This window comes from Carassius auratus, chromosome 5, assembly GCF_003368295.1.
Source record: "Carassius auratus strain Wakin chromosome 5, ASM336829v1, whole genome shotgun sequence".
NCBI classification, from domain to species: Eukaryota; Metazoa; Chordata; class Actinopteri; order Cypriniformes; family Cyprinidae; genus Carassius; species Carassius auratus.
In genome coordinates, this window is record NC_039247.1 from 21,897,639 (window position 1) to 21,912,953 (window position 15,315).

The window sequence follows — 15,315 nt, forward strand, 5'->3', positions numbered from 1 at the left end:
AATATGTTAATTCTCACAGCATTTGACCAATTAGAATAATGACGCTGCCAGGCAACAAGTGTGTTGTAGATACACTGCAGAGTCCATAGCAACGGAAGTGAGCTACGGGAAATGCGCTGATGTCTTTGCGAAGCCGTTTTATTGTTAATCGATATTTGCCTTAAGAAAAGCTGAAAAAATATATAGTTTTAATTAGTCGTCGACAGTTTGTACGTTTTACCGAAATGGAGGTCACCGATGAAGCGTTGAACAATGAGAGACTGCAGGCCGCAGCGCGTTTTAAAGCTTTCATGATGAAGAACAGCACTAAAACAAACCTCAATCTGTAAGTGACGTTAACTTACATCGCATTCGCTTCATACAGTATTACAGATTTTTTAAGATATTCTTAATAATTATTTTAGCACCGTTATATACCTTTACAGAGGACATTTATTGAAACACATTTCCACCATTATTGCCAATATAAGAAGTTATGATAGAGGTATGTTGAGACACCTTGTGACAACATGCCCCGAACTCGCATTTACCTTTGCGGTTAAATTAAATCTAGCTAGCTTGCCTTAATTACCTTCAAGTAATCAAATCATCATCAGTGGTAGTGTTTAGTAAACACATTGTTGATTGCTGATGCTCTTGAACCTCTTCGTCCAGCTATGAGCACCTCGTGCGACTGTTAACCAAAGTTATGGACGAGCGTCCGGAGAACGCAGTGGATGTGATCGAAGACATGAGTCGCGAGCTGAAAGCAAGCATCCTTCAGGAGAAGCAGGACACCCTGCGTGACAGTGCGTGCTCGTCCGCGGCACTGTTACTGGCCGAGCAACAGAAGGCGCTCTTCACGCGCGCGGCCGGCGATGAAGGGGATCGTGAGGAAGATCTGGTAAGAGCATGGTGGGCTTGCTCCTGAAATTAAGATGTTTAATTTAACCAGAGTGGTTTAGAAGGTCCAAAAAGGTTAATCCATATGAACTGAGTGATTTACTCCAAGTTTTGTGACGAAACACCATTTCTTTACATGGTGAATAGATTTCATTCAGGTTTTTATTCACACTTATAAACACATGATGTACATAGAGTGCATCATATCGTAAACATGGAAACCTCGAGCTTTTGTGTTCCATGTATGTGTCAAAAGCTTAAATTAAATGCTAATAATATAATCAAATCTCTACACAATACTTGAATTGAGGTGCTGGCTTCATATAGATTCAATTTATGACACCATACGTTGGATCTTATAAGTACTGGACTTTCAATGGAAGGACAGAGACCACTCAAGTTTCATTAAAAATATATTAATGTTTCAAAGATTGATAAAAGTCTTAAAAGGTTCATATTCTTGTACTTTAGGACCACTGCAGAAGTCCTATGGGTAGTTCAGTACAATACAACGATTTCTGTAATACATCATTTATCATTTCCAGGTTGAGTCTCCTCTGCCGAATGTTGCAGAACTCGCGTTCTTCTTTGAGCAAGCTGGTGTGGGTCTGGGCAGAGAGGAGATGCATAGAGTGTTTCTGGCTTTGAAGCAGTTGGTGGACTCACAGTGTCTCCTGCGCTGTCGATTCTGGGGCAAGATCTTCGGCACGCACAGCAACTATCTGGTGGCTGAGGGGGAATTCAGAGAGGGTGAAGGAGAGGAGGAGGAGGGGACAGAACAAACACATGAGGATGAGGAGAGGGAGGAAGAGCCACGGGAGGACAAGGACGAGACAGAACTTGTGGAAGCTGTAAGTCACTAAATGGCAACTGAAGTATATAAATCTGCATTAAATATCATACTTTTTGGAGTAAAGATGCAGTCACATTTAATGTTGCTCGATTATATTCTGCTGCTGTTTGTTTTAATTTCAGTAACAATCTGTGCAATCTGGAGTTTTACATTATGGTGAAAGATTGCCTTAAGCAGATTTCTCTAATTTTCAAGTTCACAGGAGTTTGCCTGGTTTGAAAGTGAAGTCTTTTTGCCTGCAAAATTTAGCATTGAATTCACACAACAAATTTGAACATGAGTTAAATCTGAATACACGGATTTCAATTGAAATGACTGTATTTTGCCCACAAAAATTTTGCTGATCAACAGTAAAGGGAAAAAATCTGAATACCAATGTGCATTCAAACTTGAAAAAAACATTTTTGAACTTCAATTGCAGGCTGATCCTCCACCCAAATCGACATACAAGCCACCTCCACCAGTGCCAAAGGAAGAAAATCACACTGGTGTGAACAAATACACTTATTTTGTGTGTCAAGAGCCCGGGATGCCGTGGGTCAGACTGCCGATGGTCAGCCCCGCTCAGATCACAGTAGCGCGGCAGATCCGCAGGTTCTTCACAGGCAGGCTCGATGCTCCTGTTGTAAGTTATCCTCCCTTTCCTGGCAATGAGGCAAACTTCCTGCGTGCCCAGATCGCACGGATCTCAGCAGGCACGCATGTCAGTCCTCTGGGATTCTACCAGTTTGGAGAGGATGAAGGGGAGGATGATGGCCTGCGAGACAGTTATGAGGAGAATCCTAACTTTGAGGGCATCAATGTAAATGAGATGGCTGAGTCTCTGAATCTATGGGTCCATCATGTACAGCATATACTTACACAGGTAAGAAATTAATCTGCCCTAAAACGTCCACTGAAGTGGATCTCGAGTAAGTTTTGGTAACGGTGTCTCATTTTTAAGGCTGCGTATGCCATTGTCATTGGTTATTTATGTCTTTTGATATAGTATGCCAGTAGGAAATCAGAATCATGTAATCGGGATCATACTGTCTGTCTGACCCCCTAAGTTACTGTTGCTCACTCGGACAAACAAATGGAGTTGCTCAGTCTTACAATGACAGCTGTCAGTGTATTGGGAAAATTTGGGACAAAGATGGACCTTCAAGTGGGACTTAAATATGCAATGGGGGGATATATAAAATATATTAAAATAAGTGTAAAAATACAGATCACAAAGCAAACGGTTCAGCACCTTTCATAAGGGTAAAATTAAATGCACGGTACATGATGTGAAAACTGTTTGCTATTTAGGTTTGTACGTTAGCATGGACTCACTAACTTTAATGCTAACGTTAGCTAGTTTTAGCCAGAGATACCTTGCTAAAGCACAAGATGACGTGAACGTTTTGCTTGAGCTGATGAAAAGTTTAACTTAATGAGAGTATGACAACCAGAAAATTAACGTTTTCGTCTTCTTGCTTGGGGACATATTGCTCTGTTTTAGTTGGATTTAGGAAATGTAATAAAATAACTTACATTGCCCATCCTCTCAGGATGACTGGAATCAGTGTTACAAGTACCCTAGGCACATCTATTTTCCATTTTTCTAGCATAAACACAATTAAACCGGTGCAAGCTTCGGATCTTAGAATGTTTCTCTGTGGCTCTGAAACCTAAAGATGTTCGAGTTCTGCTCCCCATGCAACTAATACTCCTCTGCCATTGGCTCAACTGCATTCGAGGGGATGGGCTTATCTATAGGTCAATTGAGTGGATTTTCAATTCATTTTCAAAAGGAATCTTTGGAAATGAAAACTGATTTCCTACTGGCACACTAAAGCAAAAAGTATGTATAACAAAAAATTTTTGGGTGAATAATTTAACATACAGTGCCACTGCACTACAGCTGTCCCGAGTTCGAATCCTGTCAAGGATCTTTCCCGACCACCCCACCTCTCCTCTCCAACTCTACTCTGTCCTATCATAATAAAGGCTAAAAAAATGTGACAAGCTTTAGACATTTACACAGCACTATACATGAATGTTAGGGCCGCTGTGTGTGGGTAAACGTAACTAAGAAGTCTGCTGATGACGTGGATGAAGATGCTGAGGATGAAGAGAGGGAGGAAGAATCTGATGAGCCAGAGCCTGAAGTCGGGCCTCCTCTTCTGACGCCTCTGTCTGAGGACTCAAGTCAGTCACACTGCATAACATTTACATGAAATACCTCCAGTACAGTTTAAATGTTGAGCTGTAATGCAGAATATGTTCTGTCCACAGAGATTAATGACACCCCACCTTGGAGCACCATGGTCTCCTCTAACCTCATTCCTCAGTTTTCCATCGCTGTGCTGCGCTCCAACCTCTGGCCTGGATCTTATGCTTACGCTAGTGGCAGGTAAGAACCTTGTTTTTCAAAATGTACACTCCGTCCAACCATCTCTACAAACTGATAGTTCTTCGGCTGAGTAAAACCAATCCTCTGCTCCTTCTCAGGAAGTTTGGAAACATATACATTGGTTGGGGGATGAAATATATCGGGGAGGCCTATACCCCAACCATTTTTCCACCACCTCAAAATGAGTACCCCAGCGGGCCTGAAATTACAGAGGCCCTGGACCCCAGTGTGGAAGAAGAGCAGGCTTTAAAAGCTGCTCTGGAGGAGCAGACAGCAGCCCTGGAAGAGACTGAGGATCTGGAAGAAGATGAGGAGGAGGATGATTAAAATGGACCAAAATAAACCTGCTTCAGAAGGTGTGTTGATGGTCAGATGCTTACATTTGTATGAGTGCAGTTCCTTAAAGAAACCATAACGGTCTAAAGACTGTCTTTGTATGTATGTCTACATCGATGAAATATTAATAACAAAAATTGAGGGAATCAAATCATTTATTAGCTTTTTAAATCAGTTTAACATAGCAGTTTTGATAAATTAATGCATGCTTCCAATTCTTTTCTCCAAACATTATACCATGTGTTACACTTTTGTTGTTACATTATTCTTATTCTGCCATGCTTTCTTCTATGCTGAAGTTCCTGTATTATTTCATGACTAGTTATCTGAATCATCTGAACATATGTGTGTAGATAAAATTGTCAACACGTAAAGCACTTAATTGCAAAAATGAATTACTTAAATAATAGGAAACCTATTTATTAGTACTGGAATATATCAGTGAATTGAACTCGGCTTGATATGAGCTTAAGAAAAACTAAAACAGTTTCATTTCAAGCTGGTTCCTCAAGCACAAGTCCTGCAAATTACATTATCATCATGCAGATTCACTCTTATGTTTTGGTACAAAAATCAAAATAATTTATGCTAAATGTATTATCAGTTTTTAAATAGGCTTATTTCATATAAGAAGAAATGTAGTTCTTGACTTTTTCCTCCATTAAGGAAAACAAGATGGCAGTTAGTACTCTAACAGCTGATTCTAGCTGATCATCACAGTTATAGAATTTTAATAAATACTAATAATAAATAATGACACAAACGAGCCTTGCGACTTGCTCAAATTTAGTTCTTGATATATGTGCTCCATTAAGGAAAACAAGATGGCAATTAGTACTCTGACAGCTGATTCTAGCTGATCATCACAGTTATAGAATTTTACTAAATACTACTAATAAATATTGACATATACGAGCCTTGCGACTTGCTCAGTAACAAATGAAAATCAAAAGATCATCTACAACCATTAATAAAAGAATAATAAATAAAACTACTGAAGCTACACAAGCACGAACGCAAATGGTGACATATAAAATAATCCGATTTACGAGGAGTTACATTTACAACAAAGGAATGTTGTGGTCAAAGCTTGTAAAATAAATTCTCTCTCTTCATTCTAGAAGCCTTCACAGTATTCTTTGGGATAAAGGTTCAATTTCTTTGAAGACCATAAGACTTGGGAGAAAACGTCTTAAGACAATAATGTGTATAATGTGCATGTGACCTTCATTTTCACATATGAATAAATAATAAACACGGTAGGAAAGGAATCACTGTGAAGTGAGAGGAAGAGCATGAGAATGGGGAATGAGCTTGGAATCATGTCTTCACTTTAGCGAAGGTCATTCTCCTCGTCCTGAATGGTCTTCTTGATTCTTAGTAGCATGGTGGTCTGCCACTGGTCAAGCCTGGTGATGGATTCAAATTCCCTGACCTAATGAAATAAAATAAATCCAGAACTTTGCATGGAGTAATTCATGAAGGAACTACCACAGTTAAAATGTGTGCAATGAAACAATATACTTATGAGAGAAAAAACCTGAAACAATATACTTATGAGAGAACTTATAAGAGATATAAGAGAACTTACTGCATCAGCGTACGCATCAATATTCTGCTCTTCATGTGCATTAAGAAGTTTCTGTTTAGTGTGAAATGCATAAACTTAAATTGTGTTTGATCACTTTATATAAAGCCTCACAAAACATTCAAGGACACTGTTCACTACTGTTCAAAAATGTGGAGTTGGTAAGATTAAATTCCATAGAAAAAAACTTTAAGTAACTAAATGTATTGGAAAGAAAGACTCCAACCTTAAGAAGCTTGCACTCTCTAGCATCTGAGAAGGCTGGATACATTTCTTCATACTTTTGTACAGCCAGCTATTGAAGAGAACAAGGCTTAATAATGAGACAGCAGGAAGTTGCATTTCAATCACCGTATATCTTCAAATCGTGAAGTGTGTAAATCAGTCACCTTGCAGTTGAGCATATCCACACAGAAGTGACACAGTGCCGCTTTGAAGAAATGGTCCTTAGCACCATACTTCAACAAGGTAGTGTCCATGGAGTAAGTCCCAATCTGAGCAGAGACAACATTCCAGTCAACATGAAGGATGAATGAGACAATCGCACACACAGCTTTTCAAAAGAAGATCAAGCCACACAGACCTGCTCAAATATTTCAGTGGCTTTCTGGTACTGCTCCATCTGAGCCGCATATGTTGCCACTTTGAGAAGACACTTGTTGGCTGCACTAAAGACCGAGAGAGAGATTTCATATATTTTAATAATACTAAATGAAATCATTTAATTACAACACCACTTCTGTGCTCATAACTAGACTGTTCTAAAACACTTCTAATAAAAAGACTACTGTAGAGTACCTGGTGGACTCCTCTCCTTTGTAATAATCTGCAGCATATTCATAATGAGCAACGGCCTGTAAACAAATAAACATAAGTATTATGGGCACAAATAATAGCAAATGAACAATTATTTTTCTTTCACATTGCTTTCAGAAGGGGTTCTTATTTCAGTCATTATAGTATCGAATGGATGTATTAAAAGTAGATGCATTCACTACTTTTCAAAAGTTTGGGGACTCTAATATTAAAACAGTTTTGTATTTTAATGCATTTTAAAATGTAATTTGCAAAGCTGAATTTTTGAGCAGTCATTGCACCAGTCTTCAGTATCCTTCAGAAATCAATCTAATATTCAGAGCTGCTGCTCAAGAAACATTTCTTTTTATTTCTCACAAGGTTCTACTTTATCAATTTAATGCATCTTTTCTGAATAAAAATATTCATTTAATATCTTACGGACCCCAAACATTTGAACGGTAGTGTATTTTTATACACCTACTGACAAAATTCATTTGAGCCACTTAGTGATAAATAGATCACTTCCCACTTACTTTATCTATGTCCAGTAACTCAGATTCGTAGATTTCAGCAACAGATATGTGGTGTTTCGCTGCAATGTTGAAACGTCCCTGTGGAAAAGCCCAAATCCGAAGTGTATTACCATAAAACATAAAAAAAAACTTAGTTGCATTTCTATGTTGAATTATATTTGAATGCTTAAAGACTTTTCTATAATTTTTCTCACCATGTCTGTGTAGATGTCAATGGCCTGACAGAAACAGCTTATAGCCTCTGTGTAGAAAAGTTGCAGAAAGAGCAATAATATAATTTCTACTTTTGAATGACAGACACTACATACTGAGAGGTTTTTATTGCTCATAATGTAAAAGTAACAATAAGAGCTATACCTTGAGGATCAGCTTTTTTGAATGCATTACCAGCATCAAGAAGGTTTATGGCTGCATTGTGCTTGCTTTGCACCTGTAAATACAGTTGTGCAGCTTTGCAGAAGGCATCTCCTGCAGCTTAAAGGGGAACAAATCATTATACCAAATGACACATTCTTATTGAACACCCTCATACTGGGGCGCCAAAGTTGCTAGGTGTCGTACCATTCCAGTTCTTGGCCATCTTGAACATGTTGGCAGCTCTCACGTACAAGTCACAGCCTTCCTCGACTTTGGAGGAACTCCTGCAATGAACAAAGGGGAAGGGGAAGGTTCATTCAAACCGATAGGAGGCGCTATTAGCAGCGCTCGCCTGAACTCACAACGTGTTTTCAAACCTGATATGGCCAACATGAAGCAAGAGGAGCCAGAAATCAACGTGAAAACACAGCCCCGACATTGCTCTATAGCCTGGAAGTACTACATCAAAAATGAGAGCAATGCCACCGTTTACTGCAGGCTGTGTAAGAAGAACTTTAAGTTCTCTTCAAATACAGCAAACATGATTAAACACCTCAGAGTGAAACATCGACTCAACATCTCCAGTGTAGCCAACGGCGGGGAAAGACAATGCACTGAAGAGCCCAACCAAGGCAGCGTGGGTGAGTATCAAAAGTGTTACAATTAAAGCAAAAAGAGCTAAACGAGTCCGTGTGCACTGGCTTTGAGTTGCGCGTGAATAAAAAGCGAGAGGGCGCGCGAATGATGCATTCAGCGCGCGCAACTCTTTTATTATAATGACGCTTTATACTGCACTGCGATTCTACTTGCCTAATGGCTGGTTTCATTTGTGTGCAAAGACTGCGCACTGGAAAAATAAGCTCTGTTAGGTTTACGACAGCTAAATGCGAACAACGTTGTATTACAAATAATACCGTTTCAAAATATTGCCCATCGATTATATTTGATCATTCTAATTATATAAACATTGCTTTTTGCGCACGGATTGGATTCTCCACCTTTTATTTTAGATTTTAATGCGACAGATTTGCACATTCAATATTGCAGAGGTGCAAAATAAAAAAAAGAAAAGAAAAAGGAAAAAAAAAGATTGGATTTACCCCAAAAACGACCCGAATAACGAATGCGACGTTTTCATTTTCTTGTCTGCCTCAGCCATGATGGCCATAGCTTCCTTTTCTTTTCCAGAATAATCCATTTTGGCAAATTAAAATTTGAGCCAGACTGCAGTGAACGATATCCAAGCAATATCTCATTCACTTCGCCTGAAATGAAGTTGTTTGTTTTATTGACACATCATGCGGACATCGGAAGTAAATTCGCTTTAGGGGAATGTCGCAAAATAGTTTTTCAAAATGACAATGAACCGAACTGCGTTGTTTACATTATTACTTATAAGTTGCTGTCCATTAATAATAACATATTTACAATTATGTAACAATTTATATATCTTATATACACGAGCAGGATCAAGCAATTTTGATGTATATAAACGCGCCTGATGTACATTATTCGCTTCTCTTGAATGCATACAACTTACCCTCGTACCCTAGAGGCCAACGCGCAGAGCACATCCATTGTCTAGGTCGAGGAGGATGTGCAGGCATTCTGAGACGCTTTTTTTTTTTTTTAAAATGTTATTAGTAAACTAATATTTATTTTCTGACGCGAAGTTATACAAGTCAGCACTGCGGAAGCGTGTATAATTTAGTGGTGATAACACACGAGCTGGAGGTGTGACTTTAACATTATGCTCGCCCGGAAGAACATCCAGTGACGTTTAATGTAAATAATAGACTAATTTAGTTTCATTATTATCATTTGGCGTGGTTATTGTTCTCTGGCTAAACGGTCTTGTAATGAGCAAGAGACAATTATACCTGACATGGAGTCAGTCTCTTAATACAAATCTTATCATTTGTTCTAATGTTCCCGCGAAAAACAAAAAATGTATCTATGTAATCTAAATGTAATGTAGCCTACCTGCTATAGTTTTTTTTTTTTTCAATCTTTTCAACAGTGTTCTGGTATACTTATTATATAAAGAGTTTTATTAACATAAGAATATATTAACAACAGCGTAAGATACTACATATACCATATATATGTAGTTTTTAAAAATTATTTCACACACTGCAAGACCTTTTAATATAAATGGCAAGATATCCAAAGAGTGATGAACTTGTGAAATAGTGTCCATTCACAGAATAAATAAAAAAATAAATGAACCTTTTCCTTATCTTACAACTACGCTTTTATAGCATTACAGAGAATTGCATTTTGGCTGTCTTTAGGTTATGTGACAATGATCTGCAACCAACCACATCTGAGATAAAACAGTTAATGGAACCAAGGTATGACCAGAAGTTTAACTATTAAGATTGAAAACAAAGGACATACTTGAAAGCTATATTTTAGTTGCAAAAAACATATACATTTTATATAACCAAATACATGTTCAAGAAAGGTACAAGTGGTTTTGAGCAGCCACAAAAACATTATATAGTGAACACAAGATCAGGCTAAACTGCAATGTTTGTATAATATTTTTCTACTAAATAGAAGTTCTCTTTAATTGCAGCACAAGTCACTTTCTCTTTATTTCTCTCTAACACACACTCACACAACCAAATGGTTACGAGAACTAATTTGTGCACTGTGACTTGGGCAGGTTAGGTGAGAGACTTCATGAAAGAATATTTTAAAAAGCTGTATTGTGAGTGTCACAGCATTAAGAAAAGGGTTACAGTTAAGTTGTAAAATATAAACAAAAAGGCAGTCCTGATAATGTTATTTCTCTAGATTTACACATTGGATACAGCACTGGGGTTTCTGTACATTTATGACATTTTCTTGAACCCCAGGAAACATGGTTGCAAGGACCACATTCTAACAATGACATACCATTTCTATGAAAATGTTTGTTACAAAAAATATAAACTCTTGACATTACATAAAGGATTAGGATGAAATATTTTTTCATAGCATTTTCAGTACAAAATAAATGTAACTGTAGTTGCATAATTACATAAGTTCCTGTTCAATTCTCTTGTTCTTAAATGACATGCATTAAAAATGTATGCCCTGATTTTTGTTTTGTTTTTTATTTCACCACAGCCATGGATCTCCCACCTCAAAGGCATCCTGGAAGTCACAGCAATCCAACTCTTCGTCGGAGAATGCAGCGTTTTTTGCCATTTTCTGTTCGCCGCACATCGAAAGTGTGGAACCACTACACTCAGTTAAGTCTGCATCGTGTCGAGTGTAACCATTGTAAGAGACAGCTTTCCTTTCACAACAGCACTACTTCCATGAGAGAACACTTAGGACGCAAACACAGCATTCGAGAAGGAGCAGTACCCCCTCACAACACAACAGGCATCCCCAGTCCTGCAGCTTTGCATTCTCACATTCAGACCTCTTTACGTAGTAATAGATGCCACACCACAGGCAATGCTCCGTTTCAACCAGCACTGCCAGTTACTGTCAAAGAGGAGCAGGAAGAAGTACTGCCAGCTGAGATGGCAGAGACCAATCCAGCTCGGACCACATACACCCCTGACTGTGTAGCAGGAAGCGGTACTTCTAGTTCAAATGCCATTGTGCACCAAGATACAGATATAGGTTGCCTAATGTATAATTTTCCTGTAGGCGAGATGGGCAGCACTGCTGGAGGCAGCAGTAACCGCAGCGGCTCAAGAGCCTGCAGCAACAAGCGAGCAGAGGTTTTGACCGATCTTATCTTGGAAATGGTCTTCAGAGACCTTCGGCCATTGTCTGTGGTAGAAGAGAGGGGGTTCAAACTCTTACTGAGTTGTCTAGAGCCTAGCTACCCCGTGCCTTCTCCATCTCTACTTGGCAGTCTTCTTTGGCATCGCTACCACATCCTCAAGCAATGCCTTCAACAGTATCTACAGACAAGTCTAACTTCTCACTGTCTGACCCTCTGCACTGAATATTGGCGATCCATAGATGGGTGTGGGGTTGATGGGGATGGTCAGTACTACCTTACAGTCAGCACGCATTTTGTAGACTCTAATTGGCGCCTGGCACGTTACGTGCTTGAGACCCGTCCAATAGCAGAATTCAAAAGAAGCCCATCTAAAAGTGTGCAAACGAGCTTTGCAGACACTTTGAGAGCAGTCCTCTCCGAGTTCCAGCTCCCAGAGAACTTCATTTTCTGTGTCGTGCATGACACCCCCAGTGGATCCGACCCCAGGGGGCAGGAGAATATGGCCATTAATCCGGGATGTCAGCAAGAATTTGCTGGACCCAGCCATGCTCCTCCCAGTAATCTTCCCGAGGGATGGGCACCTCTGCTTTGTGCAGGGCAGGCCCTGAAACTTTGTGTCCAGGAGGGACTTTGTGTGGAGACTGTCAGACAAGCTCTGGCAGATGCCCGTGCCATTGTTCTACATTTCCAGCACAATGTGAACGCTTCTATGGCACTGAGCCAGAAAGCCAAGGCTGTTAATAAAGAGTCCACATGCCTTGTCTTGAATGACCCAGGGCGCTGGACCACTGCCATTGAGATGTGTGAGAGTCTGCTGGAGCTCAAGTGGGTAATAAGTTCTGTCCTAGAGGAGAAAAAAGTAGCAACAAATCTGGCAGATCACCAGTGGCGTCTTATACATGAACTAGTTCCTGTGCTCAAAACAGTTCGCATTGCAGCATCGTTTTTAAGTGAGGACATCAACAGTCCCATTTCAGCATTAATGCCATGCCTACAAGGAGTGTCTCGGCTCCTTGGACAGAAAATTTCAGAGTGTACCTGTCCAGTGGTGAAGGGAGTTATGCAGAGAATTCGTGCTGGTATGGACAAACGGTGGAGTTTGAGTGATGAAGATGCTCTTCTGGATTCTTCTGCTGTATTGTCCTCGTTTCTGGATCCGCGTTTTAAAGAGTTGCGGTTTCTTAGCCCACATGCCCGCAGCAAGTTGCACGACAAGGTGAAAGAGTTGCTATCTGTTCATGCTTTTACGAGCGACAAACAAATGAATCCAGAAAGGAGACAAAGCATGGAAATGGAAGAGACTGTGGACGAGCGTGAAGAACCTGCAGCTTTTGGATTGGATGATTCCTTGCCAATTCCTGCAATGGCTTCTTTGGATTCTCCTGAATCATGTGGATCTGTGGAGGAAGGTGACAGCATTGAGCTGCACCCAAGCGAGCCCTCTGTTGTCATATCATCTCCAGAACCAGTCAATGAAAACACGCTTGGTTCGCCTTTCAAGAATGCTAACGACCGTAAAAGACGTTCTAGTGGGACCAGTATGACCTCACCGCTGAGAGGAGATTTACAGATCACGCCTCGTATACGGATGAGTCCTCTCCCGCAGAGCATGTATGATATTATTCTGGGCGAGGATCCTACCGAGCGAATGCCCGAGATTCACCAACAGCTGGAGAATTACATAGCAGAGCCACTTTGCAGACGCAGCCTCTCGCCCCTGCAATGGTGGCGCAACAAGGAGCATCGCTTTCCTGCTGTGGCCAGACTGGCTCGAAAATACCTGTCCATACCTGCAACTGCTGTTTCTGCTGATCGGACATTTGCCCCTAGGGAGTCCCCAGTGACCCAAAGAAGGGCCACATTGGGGTCTAAACACCTTGACCACATTTTGTTTCTCCATCAGAACACTGACTATGTGGATCAGCTGAAAGGTGACTCCTCCACACGTGAAATTGAGCAGTGGAACAACGTTAGTGGAAACCAAAGCAGAGAAAGTCTTTACCAGACTCTAGTATCGTATGAAAGTAACGCTTGTGTGTCCGAAGAAGAGTCATGATCACTGTTTATGTACATATGCATACAGACATGTTAAAGGGATAGTTCAACCAAAAATGTTAATTCTGTCATAATTTACCCTCGATTTACTCAATGTATGGAAAAATACTATGGAAGTCAATGGAGACATTAACTTTTTGGTAAACCACATTCTTCAAAACCTTTTATTTTCAACAGAAGTAAGAAATTCATACAGGTTTGGAACAACTTGAGGATGAGTAAATGGAAACACAATTTTTCATTTTTGAGGGGACTATCCCTTTAAGATTGTTTAAAAACTATATACATGTTAATATTAAGTGTTGCCTTTGAACCGTTGTCATATCCCACAATAAGCTAGGTATCTGATGACCATCATAATCAACAGGTTTTAGACGCAAGGATTATGAGAAAAGATAAACACAGTTATACTGCTATGTGAATACGTTTTGAAATAACACATTCCTTTTACAAGGAATCTATGACACTATTGTTTAATATAGTCTTTGGTCTCTAAGAGGTCTGAGGGTTTGTCTTGTAGGTACTGTTTTTACAACATTTTTCCTAAATTTGTTTTGCTACATTCTTAACGTCTTTGAAGCATTACATATTTACGCAATATGAGCACATGAGCATTGAGCAATCATGCTGCTGTTCTGAATATCAGTACGGCTGTGATTTGGTCTTAAGTAATCTCTGCTGTGCAGACATCAAGCCAACTTCATCTCTGCACAGTTTGAATACTGAAAAATCGAATTTGGTCAATCAAATTCCAGGCCATAAAGTAACTGTTGTATTATTGATTAAATATGCATATGCTGTTACTCTTACTATAGTATTATCACTTTACAGTGTTGTATTCATTACATAAAATGTATTGTCAAACTCGTCGATGCATTTCAACCGTATCGCTTCCTCCTTTATATTTATAGGGAATATGTAGATTCAAATGAGATATCTTTGTTTTTATAGTTGCAACAGTAGAATTTACAATGTATTCTATTTGTAGCATGTTCAGATTAAAATGTTCTATGAAATACTCTTCTAATAAACAATGGAAGATTGTGATTTTCAGTTCTCATTTATTTTAAATAAGTTTAATACTAGTAAAACATTTGTTCTATTAGAACAGCAAAGGAATGTTTAGAAAACAATCAAATTGGTAATGACAAATCTTGAGAGAATTTTAACCCAAACTTAATGTCAAACAGTTGAACAAACATTCAAAATAAGAACCAAGAAACCTTTTTTGTCAAACCCTGTCGTATTAAATGAACAAATCTGATATGTTCTAAAAACTCCAAAGTGTTAACTTCAGTGCCTTGTGCATTTCTCAAAATTTGAACAAGAAATAAACAGTTCCACGAAGAATCCATGAAGTTGGCTATTCTTTTGATGAGTACTTTATTTTTGATTACAATTAAGGCTAATTTCAAGGTCCATATTAAGCACTGGACAATGAGTTGAATATTTACTGTAGTCTAAAACTTTACAAATTATCTTTTATGAAATATTGATTGGAATTCTGTTCATTTTAGTCACTTTTAGTCCACTGCCTTCTTGAGATCATTTCTGTCCTGACCGAGGTGGAACTGTGGCTCTTCACATCTCTGTTGGGTTTAAAGGTAAAATGAATTATAATATTTCATTTTGCTAATATTTATTCATAGAAGTTTTTGTCACAGCTGGTTAGAACAAAAACTTTATAATATAGGTATTTTTGCGCAATCAGTTAATCAAGCTTTGGCACAATCGGTTAGCACATTCAGCTGTTAACCCAAAGGTCGGTGGTTTGAGCCCACCCAGGGACAGAGGCTCTTT

General features: G+C 39.2%; 3 protein-coding genes across 4 annotated transcripts; 2 read left to right on the forward strand and 1 right to left on the reverse strand.

The window, feature by feature from the left end:
- Positions 1 to 85: 85 nt before the first annotated feature.
- rsph4a (radial spoke head component 4A) lies at positions 86 to 5,713 on the forward strand. The gene is made up of 8 exons (XM_026253311.1): positions 86 to 325; positions 655 to 883; positions 1,428 to 1,733; positions 2,157 to 2,600; positions 3,766 to 3,910; positions 3,998 to 4,115; positions 4,214 to 4,471; positions 5,573 to 5,713. The coding sequence occupies exons 1-7, from the start codon at positions 225 to 227 to the stop codon at positions 4,440 to 4,442; spliced, it is 1,572 nt and encodes a 523-aa protein (XP_026109096.1). The 5' UTR covers positions 86 to 224; the 3' UTR covers positions 4,443 to 4,471; positions 5,573 to 5,713.
- napaa (N-ethylmaleimide-sensitive factor attachment protein, alpha a) lies at positions 4,589 to 9,055 on the reverse strand. Its single transcript, XM_026253315.1, has 11 exons — positions 8,828 to 9,055; positions 7,932 to 8,011; positions 7,728 to 7,844; positions 7,565 to 7,611; positions 7,371 to 7,448; positions 6,838 to 6,893; positions 6,623 to 6,707; positions 6,429 to 6,533; positions 6,266 to 6,334; positions 6,043 to 6,093; positions 4,589 to 5,886 (listed from the first exon to the last, which is right to left on the reverse strand). Exons 1-11 carry the CDS (start codon positions 8,923 to 8,925, stop codon positions 5,785 to 5,787), a joined length of 888 nt encoding a protein of 295 aa, XP_026109100.1. The 5' UTR covers positions 8,926 to 9,055; the 3' UTR covers positions 4,589 to 5,784.
- LOC113081217 (uncharacterized) lies at positions 8,018 to 14,562 on the forward strand. Of its 2 annotated transcripts, XM_026253308.1 has the most exons (3): positions 9,184 to 9,512; positions 10,022 to 10,081; positions 10,845 to 14,562. In XM_026253308.1, the coding sequence occupies exon 3, from the start codon at positions 10,847 to 10,849 to the stop codon at positions 13,514 to 13,516; it is 2,670 nt and encodes an 889-aa protein (XP_026109093.1). In that variant the 5' UTR covers positions 9,184 to 9,512; positions 10,022 to 10,081; positions 10,845 to 10,846; the 3' UTR covers positions 13,517 to 14,562. The 2 variants fall into 2 exon arrangements, with proteins under 2 accessions (XP_026109086.1, XP_026109093.1); XM_026253301.1 differs by lacking the exons at positions 9,184 to 9,512; positions 10,022 to 10,081 and adding an exon at positions 8,018 to 8,368.
- The last annotated feature ends 753 nt before the right edge of the window (positions 14,563 to 15,315 follow it).

Coding starts and splice junctions, on each gene's coding strand:
- rsph4a (XM_026253311.1), top strand. CDS start 225: ATGGAGGTCACCGATGAAGCGTTGAACAATGAGAGACTGCAGGCCGCA. Junction 2,601..3,765: donor TACAGCATATACTTACACAG/GTAAGAAATTAA, acceptor CATGAATGTTAG/GGCCGCTGTGTGTGGGTAAA. Junction 3,911..3,997: donor GCCTCTGTCTGAGGACTCAA/GTCAGTCACACT, acceptor TTCTGTCCACAG/AGATTAATGACACCCCACCT.
- LOC113081217 (XM_026253301.1), top strand. CDS start 8,110: ATGGCCAACATGAAGCAAGAGGAGCCAGAAATCAACGTGAAAACACAG. Junction 8,369..10,844: donor GCCCAACCAAGGCAGCGTGG/GTGAGTATCAAA, acceptor ATTTCACCACAG/CCATGGATCTCCCACCTCAA.
- napaa (XM_026253315.1), bottom strand. CDS start 8,925: ATGGATTATTCTGGAAAAGAAAAGGAAGCTATGGCCATCATGGCTGAG. Junction 7,449..7,564: donor TTGACATCTACACAGACATG/GTGAGAAAAATT, acceptor GCTTTTCCACAG/GGACGTTTCAACATTGCAGC. Junction 6,894..7,370: donor AGTTACTGGACATAGATAAA/GTAAGTGGGAAG, acceptor ATTTGTTTACAG/GCCGTTGCTCATTATGAATA.